The sequence below is a fragment of the Echinops telfairi genome, unplaced genomic scaffold (genome assembly GCF_000313985.2).
Source record: "Echinops telfairi isolate 266 unplaced genomic scaffold, ASM31398v2 ScPeMD7_7469;HRSCAF=8507_0, whole genome shotgun sequence".
NCBI classification, from domain to species: Eukaryota; Metazoa; Chordata; class Mammalia; order Afrosoricida; family Tenrecidae; genus Echinops; species Echinops telfairi.
In genome coordinates, this window is record NW_022111372.1 from 59,213,066 (window position 1) to 59,236,234 (window position 23,169).

A 23,169-nucleotide genomic window follows, 5' to 3' on the forward strand; every position below is an offset into this window, starting at 1 on the left:
CCCTGTGCAAATCACATCATGGTTCACCGTGCACAACAATAGCTTCCTAGCTTCATGATCTATAACACCACAGGTCCATACATGGGAAATTAATCATTCTAGTACTTCCTCTCCATCTCTGTGCAGCTAAGGTTTTCATTTTCAAAATCAAAATGCTTGCAAAGTTTAAGGCTCTGTGGTCAAAGACAGGGTTAGAGTTCTCTTTTAGACCATCCTTTGCCCTTCCCCTTGTACTACTCCTTTGAAGTACACATCACCTGTACACACTACCCTTCATCCCACCTCTCTGCTATGCTGTTTGGTAAGCCTTTGAAATTTATAATGGCTGATCTCTAACCATAGGGACCTCTGAGAATTGAGGAGAAAAGGAATCAGCTAGGGAAGCTTTGTAAACAATATTAAAAAGCCTACCATTTCCGACAGCCTTGACGAGTCATGGAGACATTTATGAAGAGAAGGCACTAGGCATGTGAACAGTTTTGGGCCAAAAATTAGTGGAGAACCCTTAACCTAAAGCATGCAATAACAGACCTTTAGTTTTGTTTTGTTTTCCCTAAATTGGGGTTGGGAAGATGGTCTAAGCACGTAACTTCTAGAGATTTCTTTACTTTTATCATTTACTTTACTCTATATTTAACTTACATTCAGTAAAATTTGTTATGTTTATGATGCAGAGGCTACATGGTTCGTTTATTTTTTATCTGTCATACTGTCTTCCTTATTAATAGAATCCCCAATCTTTAGTGGAGAACAAGAACACTGAGAATCAAGACTGCAATTCCGACTTTCTAACAGGCAAAGGAGGCCACATGACTAAATTCTACTCAGTAGGATGTATGCATGCAGGCCAATAACACAGAGGGAGCCTGGATCTTGGCATTGTGCAGTGCAGAACCAACCCTGTAATGAATGTTTTCTCAATTTTCACCAGAATGTGGTGAAATGAAATTACTTCTGACATTTTTAATCCCTGTCTTTGGGTGTGAGGAAATCTTTAGATCATGAAGAAAGGAGAGTCATCATCAGAGCATGTGTGAGTTCCCTGCCTGAAACGGCAGACAGGGCAGAGGCCACAGCATGGAGACTACAACATACACCAGGGAAGGAGCACTGAGACCATGAGGTCGAGCGGCATGCTTCCTGACTCCTGGACAAGGCAGTGGCCAACCGATCCAGTGGTGAGGGACGGAGGATTGGAGACAGACTCAAGGCTACAGACGTGGCTGAGAAGAGGGACAAGGGGACTGTATCCTAATACTTTCTGATTCTGACTTGCAGAAACATGTTAATGGCCCTCATAAACCCAGAATCCCGAGTACCGCCTGACTTGGCTGTGGCCGTTACAACGGATTACTGAACCAGAGCGGAGCACTGTGGGAGGGACGGTTGGTGTCACAAAAGGGTAAAGAAAGATGGAGGGTGAAGGCATGTCCGACCTCTGCCTCGTGGCAACGGGCCTTGAAGCTAGGATACAGTTGGATCCTCCTTACCCTTTGTGTAACCAGAGGTCGGGCGGGGCCCCCGTGCCATCCCCTTTCTACTACCCTCAAACTACCTTAACGAAGACAGCTCCCAAGTATCAGCTGCCTCAACAAAATTACGTTCTTTGGTGTCAGAGAAGATGCTGTGTTTTAAATGGAAAAGTCTCAAAGGTCAAGATTCTACTATACCGAAGGAGCAATCTAGAGATTAAAAATAAAACAAAACAAACACATCACATTCATATATGAAGGAGACTGAAGTACATGCAAAGTAGAGTGAAGAGAAAATAGAATTTTCCACAGCTTTTTGAAGGCCCCTTATATAAGCAGTTCTTTCTAACGTTAGTTTTCTTAGCATTTTACACATGCACATATATTAACTATAAATATGTAACCGCAAATTAGTCAATAATGAAATTTGTATAAAGAGAGGGAAAAAATTGGTACAATTTCTCAGAGGCCCTCATGATTTAAAAGACAAAATTATATGAGCTATACATACCTTCAGGTTCATACTTCAGTTTTAATTCATCTAGTTTGGCTCTAAGCTTCATATTTTCACTTTGGGAAAGCTGGGAGAATCTTTCATTTGCAAAAAGTTTTCGCTCAATATCCAGAGCTTGCTGGCTCTCAAATAATGCTTTCATTCGCTGTAAGGAGAGCTCATCTTTGGTGCTTGCAATTTCTTTGCTGTAGCAATTATAAGAGTTGTACAAGCCCCCAATAAAATGATTAAAAAGAGAGAGAACCATTAAAATATCACACAAATGTATACACTGGTTCACATCAATCTTTGATTACATATTTGAACTCTTCGTTAAAAAAGGTGTGTCTGCGTATTTTAGAACCAAAGAAATAATGAACAATTAAATCAAGCTAAGTTTATGCAGAAATATACAAATTCCACTGTTTTAAATTGTGTGATATTTATTTGACTTAACAATCACAAAAGGAAAAAACTCTAAACACAAAGAGATTAAAGCCACTCAATTATTCATGAAATTATATTTTCCTCAGATGATCAGCACTAATTATGTCTTAAATAAAGTCATGTACTACACAAAGATATCTGTATTATGTCTCTTCTGGAATCTTCTTTCAGCACTTCCAAAACAAAATTTTACAGTTATGAATAGTATCTATTACAAACAAGCAAAAAGAACCTCCATTTCTCCATCTACTTGGCCCCGGCACTTACTTTAAGTTATCAAGCTTTATCTGAAGTAAATCTGTATAATAGGTACTATCATCCATAACGTCAGAGTTGGCTGAAGGCTGAGACCCCATACTTTCATATAAACTCTAAAGAGAGTAACAATTATTGTTAGTTATTATAAATAACAAAATTGGATGATGTACTGTTTACGAGTTACCATTTATCAAATGGCTATCTTATAGTGCTCTTAGAGTAAAGGAGGTCTATCTATTAGCCTTCCTCTCTCACTGATGAGAAGGCTGGCTCACAAAGGCACAGCCTCGCAGACAAACAGCAGAGAATGTGAAACTAGACGTGTCTCCTAAGCCTGGCTCCTAATCACAGCAATAACCTGCAGCGCCCCTCTCCTGGCCTGGAAAATGGAAGAAACACACGCTCACTGGGTTCAAGTTTGGACTTTTTGGCAAAGCTATAAATTAGAAAGATATGAGCAAGGAGAAAATGGAAACCATTAAGGCTTTTGAAGTGTTTGCTTCTCTAAGATTCAGATGGACACACTGTATTTTCTCTAGAAGGGAAAAATATGTCAGCCTAGAAATGTGAACAATTTTGGAAACTGCAGGATAAAAAGATCCGGTTAAAGCCATAATTTTCAGAGTGCAGTGCTAGGCTACAGTGCACTGCCCAATGCTTTGCTGAAACTTCCACCAAAGTGCAGCCCTCTAATGAGTTCTTTCCAAAGACGGCAATAAAATAGAAAGTTTTATGATATACGAATGGCTCCAATTAAGAATGCCTACGGAAGTTGACCAATTTTTTTCATTTATACACTTCAGTTAGTTCATTAAAGTTTACTGAGTTTATAACAGATTTCTAAGTTACTTGCTAACTTTAATGAAACCAAAATAAAGATACAAATGCAATTTTTCATAGCTTAACATGATGTTTATAGAGAAAAACATACCAGGAAAGTACTATGAAAAGCTCCGGAGGAGAGAAGCCTTCCAGGCCAACAGTACTGAGTCCTCAATCATTAAAGCAACGTAGTACTTACTAATGGCCAGAAACCCGGCGAGTAGAGTAAAATACAAAATCCCAAAGTGGCTCAAGTACATACTGAAATCCGGTATAAGAAAAACAACTGTCTCAAATCACTGCAGCCAACGTTGACTTTTTAAATAGGAACGTTGGGAAAACTAGTTTTTTTATAAGACAGGTAAAATTAGTTGGATAACCTGCACATGACTGAGAAGGACAAAAAAAAAACCCCAAAAAACAATGGGGACGAACCCTCTCAATGTACAAGTGAAATCTTACACACAATAGCAGACAGGATGGGTAAATGTCTCTACAATCGATAGGGTAGAGACAGATTCCCAGTGATGATTCCAAATCCAACATCATAAAAGATTGGAAAAAGTAGCTATATACAAATACAAAAACTTTTACAACGTAAAAATGAACAAACAACAAAACTACGACCATAAACAAAGTTGAAAGACAATGAACAAACTCAGAGGAAATATTTGCAAGAAACATCGTAGACACAAGGCTATTGTCTCTAATAAAGAACTCTCAAACCTTGAGAGAGAAAAGAATCCATCAAAAGCTAGCAAAAGATGGTTTATTTTCTCTCGCTGTCTCTCTCACGCACACACATGAAACCATTACACACCTGCCAAGATGATGGATTTCATTTGCATTCCACCAAACCCAAAGCCACCGAGTCAACTCTGACGCCCACGGGCCCTGTATAGGGTTTCCAAGATGGAGAATCATGACAGGAGCAAACAGCCTCCTCTTTCTCCTGCAGCCTCCGTCCGCACTGTGGTCAGCAGCCCTGTGCTCACCCACAGCCCCACCAGGGCCCCATCACGCATTCATATTCATGGAGACATGCCAGGCAAGACCAGACAGAATACCCTTTCTGATCGCTCAATGTCACTCTGCCTGGCAGCGCCTGAGTCAGAAAACATGTTCTCATGAGTGAGGAATGAGAACGTTTCGAGCCAGTTGGTGGGAACACCAACTGGGGAATCAAGGCGAAAGACACAAAGAAATCCTCATTCAATTTCTTATAAAGCCTAAATTTGTTTGCAGAAAAGAGTTTTATTAAACATTTCTACAAAGGATTCCAGGTGTCACACATTGTGGGGCACAACGGTACAGCTAGACCCTCCTGGGGGTCCATGATCACATAAGGGAGGCAAGCAGTGGCACACAGACATAAACCTCCCGGACAGAATGCTGAGGAGAGGGCGAAACAAGAGAGTAATCTTTAAAAGGGCTATGAAAGAATCCTACAGAGTACTAGAAATAGTCTGTATCATGACATAAGTGGTAGTCATATGCATAGAGGCGTATGCTAAACTGCATTGACTTCTGAAGAGCTGCAAATCAGTCCATCACAAGGTATAAATTACATGCAAATTAGATAATATCAAAAGCAAAACTAGGGTAGGTTGGCTTGAGTGTATTAAAAGCAAAACTGAAGAATTGGAAAGCAGAAAACATGCCAAAGTGGGGGGAATATTTAGAAAATACTGGACCATTCTCAAATGAAACTAAAAGTTAATTATGTAACAAAGAAGCCTATTTGAATTGTAAGTAAGTAGCAAGATAGCCAAACCAAAGTTTAGCTGTACATGTAAGAGGTGTTGCACATACCTTGAATTTCTCCAGATTTCTAATTTCACCTAAAAGATGTTTTATTTCACCATTCTTCTGTTCCAGCATGGCAAACAACCGCTCCTGCTGCTCGTGTTCAGTCTGAGACCCTTTCATCTGTAGCAAGGTGGCTATTTGTAACTACGACAGAGAAAAGGCAAGAATCCACAATAAGTACAGAAGACAATTTTGAAGACTATGGTGAGGGGGCGCGTGAATTAAAGTTCGTGGAAAAACAGAATTAAAAGATAATGGGCTTTTTCCAGTCTTATTGAAGCCCCCTCCCCATACAGCTGGCGGACTTCATCTTTGAGTTCATTTTGGAAACCAATTTGCTTTCTCAGGCTAATAATTTAAAGACATTCACTCAAAAACTTTGGTCATTGATTCTTCATACTGAAGTATTTATTTTGAGTAGTTATTAGTGATATCATACATTTACAGTTATCTATACCTTTGCTAAAATACAATTGATGGCTAAGGTTTGAAACAGGTCACTTAATTCCTAAGTGAGCCTGGTCTAATGCAGTCCACTCCTTGTATGCATTTTCATGAGGGCTCTGATAACGGTTTTCCAAAAAATTTAATTTACCCCAACAGTACTGAGTCAAACAATTCAGCTGCTCGAGTCACAAATGCCAAGAGTCAAAAGAGAAGATAACGGTAAGGATAACACGCTCTTCTATTTTAGAGCATCACTCGGCTTGTTTAACATTCCATCTAAACTTCAAGTGGCTTAACAATGAGAAAGATATTGACCAAAACCAAACCAAACCCACTGCTCTTGGGTCTATTGCTACTCAGAACAGAACTCCCCACAGGGTTTCCAAGGCTGCAATCTGACTGGAAGCAGCAGCCTGCCTCGTATTTCTCCCATGGAGTGGCTGAAGTATTCAAACTGCTAACCCTTTCAGGTTCATGGCTGAGAATCTAACCACTGCTCCAACATGGCTCTTGGAAGGATGTGAGGTTGGAAGCATATTTAAAAGGAGGACAGAAATACGATTTTTAACATTTGCCTAAGAAGATTCAGAATGTTACTAGTCTCTGAAACATGCTGGGAACATTGAGAGATTATAAGAAGTAGACCAGTAAATACTGAAAGCGTGTAAGTGAGAACATATGCATAGAAATCAACCATAGAAACGGGAGGGTCAGCAAATGGGAGGCACCTTTTGAAAATCTTTAATAGAAAATCTTTACTATTAAAATCCACAACTACTGTTTTTATTAAGTAGGCATTTATTGGGCAAGCATTTTACTAAGGATCCTTGGTAGTGTAGTGGATTAGGAGTTGGGCAAGGCTAGTGCACTACCATTTGAAGAAAGAGAAAAAGGAAAATTATATATATATATAAAAGTATATAATAATATATATAACATATACAACTATATAACACACACGTTTGTAGAAAGTGGATGTAAAAGACAGAGAAACATTTCCATAAACTTTCATATGTATGTATCAGTGGCTACTAACTACGCTACTGCTGAATCTTTACTCCAGAATCAACTTTTAAAAATAAAACATAAATGCAACTTTTGCTCAATTAAAAACAAACACATATATGTTCACATGTAACTAAGGGCTTAAAAATAATTATGTAAACACATTCTTCTGATGTATTTATACAAAATAAGGTTTAATAAACCTTTGATGACAAAAATTCTTTACCTTCATTCTTTGCATCTGTTCTCGATTAAACACATTTTGTTTCTTTAGGGATTGATACTTGACTTTCATACTGATGAGCTGGCGTTCCATTGCTGCTCTTCGATCTTCCACCTAGAAAACCAGAGCCTGTTTGGTTGCTCTTGTAAGTGAGACGCTAATTTACTCCTGAAATATATGTAAGTACCTCTGCAAACAAAGAGTTGCCTTTACTACTGGGGTCCAAGGCTTGCTGGAGTGCCTGGTCCAATTGCACTTGAAGATCTTGATTTGCTACCCGAGCTTTCTGAATTTAAAAGAAAATCAATTCAGCTGGCAGTGACTACGTTAGCAAGAAAACAGCTGATGAGAACGCAGAAAAGCGCCCGACTACCTCTAAGGCATTGCAGTAAGACACCGCTTCTCTCTCTCGCTCCTGCTTTTCTTCTTTCAGCCGCTCCACCTGGCGCAGCAAGTTATTACTGAGCAGTTCCAGTTGTTCTTGCCGGTACTTCAGTTCATTCACTTCCTCTTTGAGGGCCATCTATTGGATAGAATTGAAAAATAATCTTTCATTTCTCGTGCAGCTGTTCCATTTATCCGTCACTGCTGACCACACCGAAAACAAATATTAAAGAACCAATCAAAGGTTGGGAGATGAGTAATAAAATTATAAAATTACTGAAGCTTTCAGCAGGGAACCTATTGAAAGGCTCTGAAAACCACCTTTTCTCCCTGTGAACTAAACCAGCTTTCGTCTTAACTTATTTTAGCCTGCAACAATAAAAACAATCTTCACATATATTTTCATTTCTATTGCAGCAACATTTTATACTGAGTCTTAATAACACAGGGTCAGAATCTATGCCTCTAAATTTCGTCTAGAAATGTTTTTATTGTTAAAAGTAAGCCCTGCCTCTACATAACCATGCAAACATGTCATCTGAAACGATATTGTGCATAATACAACCCACCTAAAAACCTTGAAAAACATTTTTAGTGACTCAACTCTCAGGCTAAAAAGTATTTCAGGCTTACAAGAAGCTCAAAAGTTATTACGAAAGCATGTGAAGAATTCACCAGGAGGAAAAAGATAGGAAAGGCTCCCATAACAATTACCTTCACACTTTCCATTTCCGTCAGCTCGAGCTGAAGACCCAGCATCTCTGAAGACGTGCTTTCGTGCGCACGCTCACATATGGCGCGGATGTCCTCCGACTTGGAGGACAGGAGTGCCTTCTGATGGTCCACTTTGTGCTTCAGCTGCTTCTCGTTCAGCCTTGCTTCATCCAATTCTGCTTTCAGCTTTTCTAACTAAAACACGCAAAAATAAAAATAAAGAATTCACAGTCCTTGAATAAGTCATCAAAATACCTCATTAGAGTACAAAATACTCTGCTGTCTGTAGGACAGCTGTTCTGGAAAAGAGTCATGCTGAACACAACTATTTTAAGACCCTTTATAAAGTGTCACGATTTCTATATCCAGGGACACTGAGAATACACTCGTACATGGATCATTGGGAACAAAAGCAGAGCAGGAGGGAAACCTTAGGGCTGGACCTAGGTTTGAGTCCTGCCTTGGGGAAGTTACTTAGCCTATCTCAGCTTCATTTCTCAAATGTAAAACAGGTATGGTAATCATGATAGCTACCATCTCTGGGTAACTGTGAGGCACAGACAAGATCAGAGGGGTTCAGGATTAACTTTAAAAACAAAATATAAAAGATCTTTTGCTCAATGAAAAACACATATATTCTTACATGTAATTATGTGGTGGCGTGCAATTTCTTAATGTGGCTCTTCTACCCAAGTCTCTCTAACTCCCGACACCAAATGGTTAGGTGACTATGCAAACAGGGTGTGTGAAACACCGGTAGAGGGGATTGACCGATCAGTGTTTGTTACCAAACCCCTGGCTCTGAGGACGAGCCATGTTTGATGCAGCAGCAGAGAGGGCAACACCAAAGACCTTGGAAGAGCACGTCTAAGATCTCTGTCTAACGCGGAGGAGGCCACCAAGATCACAGCACCAGAGATGTGGCAGGGACTCAGAGGAGCAGTGCAGAGACGACGGACTGCCTTCTCCTCGTGTGGCCTGAGACTATGACACAGTGCAATGAGTGACTGGCAGGCTGGCTTCCTTGCCCATGGAAGCAAAGGCCAAGGGACTATGTGGCTGAGAGACTAATGAGACTATACCCTTACCGTTTACTGATCCTGACTTGTGGTAACCTATTAGCTTCTCTAAAAAGCTCCTTTAACTGTGAGTACTTAATTCTGTGTGGCCGCTGAAACTACCTATATACTCGAGTATAAGTTGAGTTTTCCAGCACATTTTTAATGCTGTTTTTGTGGTAAAATTAGGTGCCCCGGTTGATATTCAGGATGGCTTATACTCGAGTATATACGGTAATTATTGCATAGAAATAGGGTGTGGGAAAGGAACGGATGGTGTTGGAAAAGATGAAACATCTGACTCCTGCCTCATGGTAATAGGGAAGCCAGGAGATCAGACATTGCCCCCTCTATTGCTGTCAAGTCTATTCCAACTCATGGCAACTCTACAGGACAGAGTGGATCTGCCTCTGTGGGTGTCTGAGACTGTAACCCATTATGGGAGTAGTAAGCCTCATCTTTCTACTGCACAGCGGCTAGTAGTTTCAAATGATGCAAGATAAAAAATTCAGCTATCTTTCTGATAAGACATCACGATTGGTCCAAATGTGTTGCATGACGAGACTACTGGGGTTTTCTGTTCCTAGATATTGCAAATAGTTGGGCATGACATCACCAACTGAAAGCTTGGGGCCTCCAATCCAGAGCCATCTTGGAGGACATGCATGCCAATCAGCTTCCACAAGGTCACGGTGTTAAATATCCCATGGCGCAGCTCTACTCTGCACCCAGATAATTGCGACGAGTGGGAATTTACTTGATAGCAATGGACAACAGGCACCTTATAAGAGTGGCATGCCTTCTGATAAAGATACAATTAATCCATACAAGTAATCAAAACAAAGCAGGCAGCTAATAGATGAAATTATTTAAGAATATCCAAGATTGAAAATAATCTTTGACTAATTATTTTCTCCACCAAAATAAGCCATTTGTATAAAAGCCAATGGCAAAACCCATGAATCTTTGTGGCATTATTTTAGTTTAGGGAAAGGAAGAGACTGATACCCACAGAGGCATGCAAGAGGGGTCTAAGTGTTAAACAAAACCACATTTTCCAAGTTAAATCTACTTTAGTGGAAAAAACATAACTAGCTCAAATATGTAATTTCACAATTTCATTACTTACAATGAGAAACATTTTTAAAGTGAGTCAGTTTAATGAGAAACTAAACAATAATATGGGCAATACTATGACAAGGGAAGGCGCTTCATTAAAAAAAAAAAGAAAACTGGAAAACAGCCTTCTGAGAAACAGGGCAAGTTTCCCTAGAGAGGTGTGCATACAACGTCTGGGTTCCTCAGAAGTGACCCAAAGCTACTGGGCAGTTAGTTGCAGGGAAGGGAAGGGGTGTTAGAAGAATATGGATAAGCACTGTACAATCATCCACCACATTCATGCTTGATTGATGTGGAGCCAATCGAATGTGTCTTAGATTAAGTGCTTCAGTGGCACAGGCTTTGGGGTCACACCGCCTCAGTTCAAATTGTGGGCTGCTATTTCTAACTCTGTGATTTTGGCCAATTTGCTCAATCTGTTTAAGCACTGGTTTTGCCGGCTGTTATCTACAGATATGATACGTTCCTTCAGAGTTCTGAGAACGTGTATCGTGTATTCGTTTATCTGCAATAAACAAAATCGTTAAAAGAAATGACTGGTTTCTTGTGGAGAATTGTAAAGTATGCCACTAGTTATAGTAGAGGGTAGGGGCTAGTCTGTCTTTCTAGCACAGGATTGCTTTTTTATGCACTGTAAGCAAGGAGGCCTTGCTGGCCACCACCCATGACTGTGAAACGTACAAGCCATTACAAGTACTGTTACCAAAATTACTACATTTAATTAGTTGAATATTATTTCCACAAGTCCCTGAGGTAAATTCTTGACATTCACTCAGCATTCTGTTCTTCCCACCCTCAGCCTTAAGGTAATGGGACATTGTATCCTAGCTATCTTCCATGGGTGATCCTCAAGGACTTTGTGACTACATACAGCTGAAAGATCGTGGCACAAAATATAGCAGAGTTTTGATCTGAAGTATAAAAACATCCATACCTTATCTTTCAGTTCATTAACTTCCTGCCCGTGGCGTCTGCTCAGCTGTTCTTCTAATTTCTCCAAATGCATTTTTTGTTGCTGTTTAATGGCTTCACACTCAGAAGCCAAACTCTCTAACATTCGACTCTTGAGCTCTACTTCTCTCTGAAGAGTATATTTTTCTTGTTCATAATTCTGAAAATAGATTAGATTATAAGTTAACCAAGTAAATATAGCTTGAAACCATCACATCCATGCAGTTCTCACCTTCACATGATTTATTACTTGTTTTGTATGTATGCTATTGCACAAGTAACAGCCATACATCGAAATTGGACTCTAAAGCTAATTGATCTTAAGAAAAACCATGGAGGCGTATTTTGAAGGTACATTAACATCCATGCTAAGGATAAGGCCCTTGCTTCTGTGCCCTATCAAGGAAGTACAACGTGTCCTGTAGCAGGCAGTGTGTCAGGAAATCACTACAGGGGAAAAAAATGAAAAGATTTCATAGCATTTTAGTCTTTTAAGGGAGAATCATTTGGTTTGTCAATAAGATGTTCTACTTATAGCTCTGAGCAAAATAAAGAAACACAGAAACTGGTGAAAAGTAAAAATTTTAAATTCATCTTTACCTTCAGAATGTAACCATGTGAAAATTATTCACAAAATTACTTTCGGAGTCAATACAGTGCTGAGATAAAAGTATTTAAGAGGGCTTCTGTACTGACAGGGAAGTTCAGAGAGAAAAACTAAAACATTCCTATTATTCCTCAACAGCCATTTTAATTTATGATATTGTGCCTGAGGTCAATACTTACGTAACAAATTAGGTCCCTACTGAACAATTCCTCAACCAATTGTTCTGAGAAAGCTACCACTTGCACACTGTATGAGCATTCTCATGGGGCTCACGTTGTTTGCGGTTTCCAATGATCAAGCTTCCCTGACCTGCCTTGCCTTGTGCTTTAGGGTAAATGTTGGCTGTTTGATCTCATATAATTCCTTGTTTAAATGAGTATATAACTCAAGGGTGATACTATTTATTGTATAAGCCAACAACTCAATGTAAAGAAGACCAGTCCTCACAACTGGGCCAATAAGTAACTTCAAGATAAAAATGGAGAAAAGGGTGAAGCTGTCCAGGATTCTGTCTTGCTTGGATCCACAACGAATGCTCAGGGCAGCAGCAGTGTAGAGGTCTCAGGAAGCATTGCATAGGGTAAATCTGCTGCATGAGATCTCTTTAGAGTACTGAAAAGCAAGGATGCTACTTTGAGGACTAAGGTTCGTCTTAGCCAAGCCATGGTATTTTCAATCACCTCAGATAGATGTGCACGTTGGACACTGAATACGAAAGTCCAAAGAAGAATCAATGCATTGCCAAAGAATACTGAAAGTACAATGGATTGCTCAAACGACAAACTGATGTCTGGGAGCAAGTAAGGCCAGAGTGCTCCTTAGAGGCACAGATGTACTTTGGACATGTTGTCAAGAGCATCAGTCTGTGGAGAAGGACATCATGTCTGGTAGATAAGAAAATAAGAGCAAAGAAAAAGAGGATGACCCTCAACGAGACAGATGGACACAATGGCTGCAATAGCGGGCCCAAGTACAGGCGTGATTGTGAGGATGGTGCAGGGCTGGGCAATGTTATGTTTCGTTGTGCTCAGGGATGCTGAGGTTGGACATCAACCTCCACAACTACAGCAGCATCACTGGCTGAAAAGGAACCTCCTCTGGAGTGGCTTCAGTTCCAAGTATAGAAAGTATCTTAAAATAATGTCTTGCAATTTCCTCTAGGCAAGTGGTTCTTAACCTGTGGGTGGTAACCCCTTTTGGGGGACTGAACAAGCCTTTCATGGGGGCTGCCTAACACCATCAGAAAACACATATTTCCAATGGTTGGGGATCACCACAACATGAGGAACTGTACTAAAGAGTCGCGGCATTAGGAAAGTTGAGAACCACTGCTCTAGTCTCTAGCAGTCCAGTGAGTCTGGTCATTTATTTTTAATCTGAATTTTGTTCTACATTTCCCTCCCATTCTAGCTACACCTTTAATGATATCCCTATTGTGTCCTTGTTCAGAGTAGCAGTGGTAGTGGTAGTGGCCCGCATCTGGTTTTCTTGGTCTCAGGCTAGAGGAGGCTATGTTTAGTGAGGGCTATTAGTGCTGTGGTACAGTGTCTTACATCTTGGGTTTCCTCCATTCTCTTTTGCTTCAGATAAATAGAAGCCAATAGTTATCTCTTAAACCACTTTCAAGTTTTTAAGACCCCATATGCTACTTACCAATCTAGAATGTAGAACATTATCTTTATGAACTATGGTACACACACACACAGAGGTGGTACCCCTCAAAAAACTGCTGGATGAAGCAGAGCTTTTGTAGTACACATTTTTCCTGCTAAGCAAGCATCCAGCAACTCACTCTCAGTTAGTGCACCCAGTGGCATCTCCTGGAAAGGTTCTCTCTGGTCACAGCGAATTTTTTCACAAAAAGTAATTTCGCTTTAACCTTGTTTTTGGTGACAGCTGATTTAAGGGAACAGCATGTAGCTGTGAAATTTTGTTTCCTGCTCAGGAAATTTTGTTGCCGCAAAAACTGTTGTGATGTTGCATACAGCTTATAAGGACAGCACTATGGGAAAAATTCAAGTGTACAAGTAGTATTCTCATTTCAAAAAAAGTGAAATGTCAATTGATGACAAACTTGGTTGTGGCAGTCAGTCAACTTCCCGAATGGATGAAAATGTGGACTCATAGTACATTTGGAGTTGATTCCACTAGTTCAGACGGCTATTCAAGCTCTCTCTTTAGAGGTTTTGAAAAAGTAAGTGTGTGACAAAAAAGGTCTGGTTTGTGGCAGACAGGATACTGTTTTTGCCACCACACCAATGCACCTGCTCCTGCAGCCATCTCAGTGTGCCAGACCTCACCTGACCTCACTCCATGCGAGACTGCTTGTTTCCTTGAATGAAGATGGATATGAAAGAACAGTGATTTGCCGATGTAGATGAGATGAAGATGAAGAGAGAGGTGCTATCAGTCATCCACACAGGTAAGTATGAAAAATGTTTCCAAGGATGGAATCATAGATTTGACAAATGTGTTAAGTGTAAAGGAGTATACTTTGAAGGTGATAATGTTCTGTAAAAATATTTATATACATAGCTTGGGGGAAGGTTGTTTTTTGGGGGTACCTCCTCAGTGTGTATGTATATTTTTTATATCTGAATACAAATGCAAATGCAGCACACACATTCCTATGCTGTAGATAAACCTGGATATGCATGTGCATGTATGGGTGATGTAGTGGGTGCGTGCCAGGTTGCTAACTTTAAGGGAGCAGCTGGAAACCACCAGTCACCCCTCGGGAGAAAGGCAGGGCTTCCTGTGCCTATAAAGAGTGGCAATCTCGGAAACTCACAGGGGCAGCTCTACCCTGTCCGATGGGTGGCTACGCGCCGGCATCGACTCGATGGCACTGAGAGTTTGAGTACTTACACATGCCTTCCTGCACACGTATATACCTAAGAGGGGGCTTCAGAAAATTCATGGGAAAACTCCATTATCTTTTAATTCCATCCGTCTATAAACTTTTTAAGACCTCTTAGTTATCTAAGGAGCCCTGGTGGTACAGCACTGGGCAGCTAAAAGTAAGGTAGGTTTTCAGGTAGAAATTAACAGCCACTCTGCAGCAGCAAGATGAGTTTTTCTACTTCTCTGAAGAATGACCCTCAGGACCTAATGTCGGGGGTTTAAGTGGAGAGAAAATGTTTTGAGAATGATGTACAAATGCGCTTTACACAATTGATGTGTGTATGGATTGCGATAACAGTTGTATGAGCCCCTAATAAAATGTTTAAAAAAAAAAAAAAGAATGACCCTCAGAAACCAACTACCCTGTCTTACAGAGTTGCTGTGCAATCTGAGTTGGAATCAACTTGATGGCTACAAGTCTGGCGTTTCGGTTTAATATACCCAGTTAGATTTATGCTTAGGCATCTTATCCCTTTGGGAGCTCCTATAAAATAATTGTCTTCTGGATTTCTTTGTCTGAGTTATTCTTATAGAGCCTATGTTTCCAAATTTAGCTGATCATTGGAATCACCTTGGGTTCTGGTAAAATTGCAGACCCCTGGGCTCCACTAGAAACCCAATGAGTCAGAATCTCTAAGAGAAGGAGCCTAAGAATCTGTAGTTTCACCATATCTCCAAAGTGATTCTAATCATCTGCTAAGAAAGGGGAAGTCCGTAAAAAAAATAAAATGTGTAGAAGCTTAATTATTAAACTAGAATTTAAATTTGATGAGTTATTTACTAAAACAATTGCATCTAGCACAATTTTCTACTAGAGAGATATTTACACTTACTTGACTTTGTCTTTAGACCGTGAATTCACGATCAATGATGATAATATAGAGAAAAAGAAAAGGGTTACCATTAACTATTTTTATGTGCTACCTTTACAATTTTTAGATCCATGTTTAAAGATCAGTTACTGTTTATTAAATAACACAGACTTGGTTATACTTTCAATCAATATTTAATATGTGTGCCAAACAGTATCGGGTCTATGTTCAGTTCGAGTTGGCCATTAGGCAGCTGAATAGGTGTAGATTTATGTGTAATGAGTATTTAAATGTTATTTTAAAGCTACAATGTAAGATGGGGCACTTAGGAAGAGTACAGAGAACAAAATCTAAGATCCATTATGTGGTAAAGAGGGTAATTATAGCTTGACTCTTCCAAGTCAGAAGACATTGTGTTGAAAAACATCTCAGGAATCCATTTAGTTAATTCCCTTTTATTATTACTGGGGGCTGGGTAGGAACTAGATTTAAATCTTTGAAATAGTATATAATACTAACAATTAATGACAAATCTTCAATGCCTAAGCACTAAATAAAGGCATGCAGAATCTCACCTCGGTGATGGTCATCATTTCATTGCGACATTTATCCAACTGATTCTGCAGCTCATTTTGGCTCTCCACTAGCTGTAAACCATACTGTGCAGCTTTCAGTCGCTCTTCTTCAACCTCTTTGAGCTTGGATCGAAGACCTGCGATTATATCTGCCTCCATGTCCTTTGCCTGTTTTAGCCTACTGTCGACAAAGGAAATAAAACTGCTTAAGCTTAAACCAAAATCTTCAAACAATGGCATCAATAATAAACAAAGCATATGCAATATTACTGCCAGGTAAAAACACAGTGTTACCATTGTCTACCTGACTTGGAAATATCGAATATGCACTTGATTTGAAGCTAAATCAAACAGAAAAAAAGAACAGATGAATGCATTTGTTTCTTGGCAATTCAACCGGAGGAAAGGGTTCAGTTATGTGTGCTGTGCTTTCTTAAATGTGAAAGCATGATGCATTTCATAAGTACTCTACACACACACACACACATACACACACACACTCAGAGTAAAGAGACCAACAGAAGAGAACTTAAATGTAAAAAGGCGGCTTTGAATAAGGTTGATAAAGCAGAACAAATATCATGCCCATGATTTTCCACAAGTGTTAACTTGCAGAACATACTGGATTTACTTCCCTGAAAACAGATTCACTAGTTATGTTCATGCTTATTTATGAGAATATACAACACAGAAACTATTTCAGAGTAATTAAAAGATGTTCTTATTTTAGTTTTAAAATATTGGACAAATATTATATATTAAAAACAAAACACCACTTTCCACTTTAACTCAACCTCACTCACTATCCTTTCCTGTTTGGTTCCAGTCGGTAGACCAGATCTCCAACTCAGCTTTGCCTTCAATGAACAACAGGGTATCACTCAAATATTCTTGCATGTCTCTGGTTAATATAGTCTTTCACTCACTCAACAAATACTTCTTGAATGCCATAAAGCTCATCCTCAAGGCAATTTACATTCGGGGGGCGGCACAAACCAATCATAAAAAGCATATTTATTAAATACACTGGAGAGAAGTAAGAAAAACAAAACAAAATGGAGCAGAAGCAAGAAATGCAGAATGAGAACAGAAATTAAACTAGGGTTGGCAAGGTTTCCCAATGCGATTGTCATAGGACAGCCCTTGCTACCTCAAAGACTGAGCAGGGGCATTGTCATGATAGTTACAAATTTGTCGGCCTGTTTCTCAACAATGCAGCTTACAATTTTCTTAAAACTTCCTTCTAAGTCCCCCTGATTGGCTTGTGGCCTTGGGAATCCCAAGTCAGTCACTGCAATCTTCTCTCTGCCTTGAAGGAACTCATCCTGCAGATCTCCTCAGAACCATTCTTTTCACTGCACATTTTGAGGAAGACACGTGAAAGCCGCTAAATATTCCCAAGAGCATGTATGTAGGCAGTCACTCACCGATTTCAGATATGCTGGAACAAGTTTCGTTTATAACAAGCTCATGCATGTATGAGCTGGAACCCCAGTAGCAATGCTTTTTGACTGACGTAGGTGCCGAAAGTAGGCAGATGTAGTGGTGGGAGCCTGTGAACACTTTGCTGAACTGCTTTCACTGAGAATGAGTAAGAGGGCAGAGATACAGGGACTGAGGCAAGAAAATGTATTCTATGTTACCCAGGGTTGGTAGTTACTGCTCTGATACACTAGTTTTCACATGTGTACAACAGGATTGGGCCAGTTAACTCACTTGTTTGTCTGGTCCTGGCCACCCTCACAACCTTTGCTGTTGGGCTCATAGCTGCGGCCACTGTGAATCCTTATCACTGAAGGTCTCCTGTTTCACTGACCCCTTGCTTGACCCAGCATGACTTCTTCTCCACGTACTGACTGGTCCTTCCTGGTAACATGTCCAAAGCATATGAGACAAAATCGATGCATTTTCACTCAGAAGGGAGTGTTCTGTAATCCTTCCAAGAGAGATGATTGTTCCTTTGGCAGTCGATGATATGTTCAATATTCTTTGCCAACATCACAATTCAAATGCACCAACTGTTCTTCATTCATCTTTACCCATTGTCTGGCTTTTGTGTGCAAGAGGCAACTGAAAATATCATGGCTCAAATTTACTCCTCAAAGTGAAATCTTTGCTTTTTAACCTTTCAAAGTCTTTCTCCCAGCAACTTTGCCCGATGCTATATATTGTTATTGTTTCTCTCTTTTTTTGGGGGGGGGGGGGCCTACAAGAAAGCTTTTTAAAAAAACTTGTAAAACACAACATTTTCTAAGCCTTTTTTGCACTTATAATTCAGGGACATCAATCACATCCATCATTTGATTTCATGACTGCTCCTTCTGTGGGCACTGATTGTGGATCCACGTGAAATGAAATCTTGGACACTGCCACTTGCCAGGAGCAGTGTTTTAAATGCATGCCCTTGTCAGTCTTAATGAGCCCTAGTTAAGTGTCAATGTCATTTCTGTTTACCAAGGGGAAAATAATGGGGTTAATATCAGAATACCTCAGCCAGGAATATCCAAGACAGTCATATAAAAGCAATCCCCATTCACTGAAAATGCGGGTAGGAATTCCTATCGGGCGTCAGGCCCAGTACTAGTGTTGAGGACACAGCGACAACGACCCCTACACTAGGTGGAAAGTTGGAGCGTATTATATCTAATAATTGAGCAAGAAGGGGCAAAGTGTGAAGTAAGCTCAAGAAGGAATGATGTAAGGTGCTACCTGAGCATAAGAAATGGGGCAAGAGACAAGGACACCGCCCCCACCCCACCCCCAACCTACATGGTCCTGTGAGAGGGGAAGGGAGCAGGAGGAACATGGTGAGATTCCCTTAAGGAACTGACTTCAGCAGAGATAAAAGAGTTCAGCCAAGGTCCGTTGGTGGTGCAAAAGCTTACTGAGCTCAACTGCTAATGGGAAGGCTGGGGCTCCAGCCCGAAGTCCTGGTTACATACTTCAGAAAAGTGAGCCACTGAATATCCCATGGAGTTCCGCTCTTTTAAGAACTACCTGTAGAGGATCAAACTGACAACCTGAACTATTAGGTAGGAAATGTTGGGGGCAGTGAGTTTGTTCAAGAGTACGGAACGATTTGAAAAGTGAGAATGGTCAAATGGCTCGAAGTATGCGATCAAGTATCACTGAGTTATACACGTTGAATTGGTGTGTATTTTCTCAGCAATAAAAAAATTAAAACAATTGTTAAAGAAATAAAAAAATACAACGCCAGAGAAGCATCGCTCCAAAGTGTTAGCAATCTCACATTTCAAGTGTAACTTTGGGGAAGATTGTAGGAAATATTATAAAAAAACTAAATAAGACTGTACTGAAAACTGCAATCCTTTAGAAAATTATCAATGACAGAGACCATTTAAAAAGCTGCTTAAAAGTATGAAAACATGTCACGTTTCATTATTCTGCTTGTATTTTCTTTAATGTTCAGCTAAATAATATAAACATGTCACGCTTCATTATTCTGTTTGTATTTTCTTTAATGTTCAGCTAAATAATATAAACATTAAAATTTTTTAATATATTGTTTAAAAGTTTTTCATAGAACTAATTTTATGCCCACCAAAATAAAGCTAATTTGTATTGGTGACCAATAAAAAAATGTTTTTCCAAACAATTAAAAAGGAGAAAACCTTCTGAAGCAGGACAGTTTTACCAACCCGCACAGGGTCACCATGGGTTGCACTTGAAGGTAATTGGTTTGAAAGACAGGTGGTTACGTGTTGGGCTGCTAACTCAATTTCAGCAGTTTGAAACCCAGTTCATGACGGTATGTTTAGTTTAATTACAGTAAATCAGGTATTATGTTTGATGCTTTGTACATGATCTCTTATTTAATCCTTTCAACAACCAGGCAGAGAAACATGAAGTAACTTGTCCAAGGTTACCTGCTAGTAAGTGGCTCCATTAGATGGAACCCAGAGCCTCTAGTTGGGCCAGTCTCACCAGTGTCTACAGCCACTCAGATGAGACAGAGGGCACTCTAGAAGCCAGTCAGCAGAATCTGGTGTCAATTTGAGGATTAAAAGTGTAGGGGTGGAGTCTAGTTTGTCAATCAGTGTATAGCCAATGAGGCCTCTGTGTGGACATGGCCTTCTCCTGAAGATTCTGGGTACTCCTATATTTCCTCCTTTGAGGTGGGAGACAGACAGACTGACACTCTCTTCACACCCTGAGAGACACTACTGACAAGACACATGGAGCTACACTGATAGAGCCTGTGCCCTGGGAGCTGGAGAAGCCATACAGAGACCCCAACCAGTGCTGAGATGCTTACTACACCACTGGATCCAAAAGACTTGCCACTCACTGGCCTGTGATCGTGCTGCATTCAGCATCATTGCATGTGTTTCATGAGTCTGAAGAGGACTTTATGGATTGGTTTCAGCCATATGGGCGAATATCGGACTTTTGAACTTGATCTGGACTGGGCTGAGATATTCAATTGCTGTTGTATATAAAGCTCTTTCTTATACACATATGCGTGTTTATGAATTCGTTTCTCTAGTCTACTCGGACTAACACACCCTTCTCCTCACTAATCATTGGCTGGATCAACCTGGACTATTTATTTACTATCTTGTTTTCTCATTTAAAAGGAGACCTGGTGGTGCTTGGAATTAAGCAGTGGACAGTTAATCGCAACATCAGCTCGTTCCTATCCATTAGCCACTGTCCAACAGGAGCAAGGTGACTGCCTGCACCTGGACAGATTTCCCATCTCAGAACCCCCTATAGAGCAGTTCTACTCTGTCCTCAGGGTCTCCAGGACTCAGAATCCACTCGATGCCAGTGGGTTTGGTTCTGAATTTGCTGGTGGGAGGATTAAATTGGATACTGGCTAAAAAGCAATTATATGGGAAAACAGACAAAAAGCAACCAGGTCAGCACCCTTCAACCAAAACATCATGGGAAGCACAGATGTGCTTTGTAAGTTTAGCTTTCACATGAAAGCTTGGGTTAATTTCAATAATATTGCGTTTAACTTAAAGTATTATCATATCAACACATAATCATTACAGAATCTGTTAATGACGTTTGACCTTTATTTTGGTACTGAACACACCGCTGTTCAGTTGATACGGGCTCACAGTGAGCCTACATGGGGTGAACAGGGTTACTGAGACTACTAATTCCGGAGGCAACAGCTTCATCTTTCTGCGGGCGCGCTGCCGGGTTTGAACCGCCAAAGCTGGCCTGACAGCTCAACGCCTAGCCCACACCGCCAACAGGGCTCCTTTTGGGGTACTGGGTTCTCGAAATCCAGCGTGTATTTTACTTTACGGCATTCTTCAATTCACATGGCCACACCTGGCTAATGGCTATCGTACTGGTACTGGGCAAGCTACCGTTAATCACCATCATGAGCACCAGGAAGCCGACCTGACTGGGCATATTCACCGTGGCCCCGGGACCGCGAGGCGGCCCGACGCAAGACGGAGGGGCTCGGAAGTGGTTCACACGAACTGAGGGTCCCGGGGACCAGGTTGCACCTGCCGAAGCCCACGCCCCGGGTCTTCTTAGGCCTTGCTTTTGACCCCCGAGACCGCCTCCCGCCGCTCACCGCAACGCCTCTCCACACCCAGACCCCACAGCCCCTGTGCCTACCTTTCTCCTCTCTCCTCCCCGCGAAGCTGCGGCCGGCGTCCCCGCACGCGGATTCTCGACCGAGACCGCCCGACACGCACACAGAGACCATTCACTCGGCTCCCTCTCAGGGAGCGCCAGGCCTGTTTGAATGCAGTTGCCGCGATAACTCGCACTTCTCTCGAGAACTCGCGCGAACCCGGAAAGCGGGGCGGAGCGTCCCACCGAGTGCCCCGCCCCCTGCCTCTCCACTGCGACTGCGCGGGGGGCGGGGGGTGCCGGCTGGTGGCGCAGGCGCAGGCTCAGTGGTAACGCCGTGTTGGCTCCTCTCTCTCTCTCTCGTTGGTTACTCGGGTAAATTCTAAGTGTCCGCTTTTAGTTGGCGTGTAATTTATGATCGTCCATGCTGGAGGGCCGGCGTCGCAGTTAGAATGTTGTCAGCCAGAGTTGGATTGTGGAGCATCGCCATGGGCTTCTCTGGACGTTGGTTGGCCAGTGTGTTCTCTGCGGGCTCTTGCTCTGTAGTTCCAAGAATCTGAGTCTGCACGTTTGTGCTTAAATGCTTCTTAGAACAGAATCCACACCGATACCATCCTCTTTAGTGCTGCTGATATATGAGTCTCTCTTCACCATGTGCCTGCGTAGTGCCAAGTTTTATGTGGATTCTTGTTGCGGGTTCGAATAAATGACAGCCACTATAATGTCTTGATAATTCAAAAGTCATTATTGGGTTATAACCGGACTGCTGGAATCTAAATGCGATCCTTTGATTGCAGTCCTGAGTCCACATTTCAGTCCATCTGTTAAGGCAAAAAACTCATCCTTTGTCAAAGACTGAAGCAAGCGTGGACAGAAGTAGAAAGACAGAAGTTAGGGAGCATTACAGGGTACAGCGTTGATTATAACCTCTCGTAACTTCAAGGAGAGCAAGCGTGCTTTAAAAGGTGCATTCCTTATCATAAAAGAAACAATGCCAAAATTGACTATAACATCATGGTTACCATAACAAGATTAACTACACCGTTCAGATTACGACATCAAAAAGGACAATATTAAAACAAACTATATATTGAAGAATAGTCAAAACTAATTAGTGTCCAGAACCTGGGAACAGGGGAGTACATTCTAAAATGAATCACCAGCAGAGCCTTTCGAAAGGAGGAAGTAAATGGACATATCAATTTAGCAGTCTACAAAAAAACGAGGTTTCTTTTGCCAGTCTGCCTCATTATTTCAGTTAAGCCCACAAACAATCTGATGAGCTAGATATTATTATTCCTCTTTCTCTGCAGAGGAAAATTAATGGCCAGCAAAGGAAAGTACCTTGTCCAAGTGGCAGAACTTAATTGGAACCAACACAGTATGTGTTTGAACAACAATTTGTGTTTGGTAAAGCCGATAGCTGAAAAAATTAAGCAGCTGAAAATATTAGCAGATGACAGTGAGTTTGGTTTTTAGCATTTAGTGAGCAATGCAGAGTCTT

General features: G+C 40.9%; 1 protein-coding gene across 1 annotated transcript in view; it reads right to left on the reverse strand.

Moving 5' to 3' along the window:
- SPDL1 (spindle apparatus coiled-coil protein 1) overlaps positions 1 to 21,783 on the reverse strand; it is a 25,850-nt gene extending 4,067 nt beyond the window's left edge. The window contains exons 1-10 of the mRNA XM_045284696.1: positions 21,708 to 21,783; positions 16,101 to 16,281; positions 11,186 to 11,362; positions 8,075 to 8,269; positions 7,350 to 7,499; positions 7,164 to 7,262; positions 6,980 to 7,090; positions 5,305 to 5,445; positions 2,680 to 2,783; positions 1,984 to 2,171 (exon numbers count right to left, since the gene is read on the reverse strand). Of these exons, the coding sequence (XP_045140631.1) occupies positions 1,984 to 2,171; positions 2,680 to 2,783; positions 5,305 to 5,445; positions 6,980 to 7,090; positions 7,164 to 7,262; positions 7,350 to 7,499; positions 8,075 to 8,269; positions 11,186 to 11,362; positions 16,101 to 16,259 (1,324 nt within the window). The 5' untranslated portion in view covers positions 16,260 to 16,281; positions 21,708 to 21,783. The remainder of the gene's footprint in view (positions 1 to 1,983; positions 2,172 to 2,679; positions 2,784 to 5,304; positions 5,446 to 6,979; positions 7,091 to 7,163; positions 7,263 to 7,349; positions 7,500 to 8,074; positions 8,270 to 11,185; positions 11,363 to 16,100; positions 16,282 to 21,707) is intronic.
- Positions 21,784 to 23,169: the final 1,386 nt, after the last annotated feature.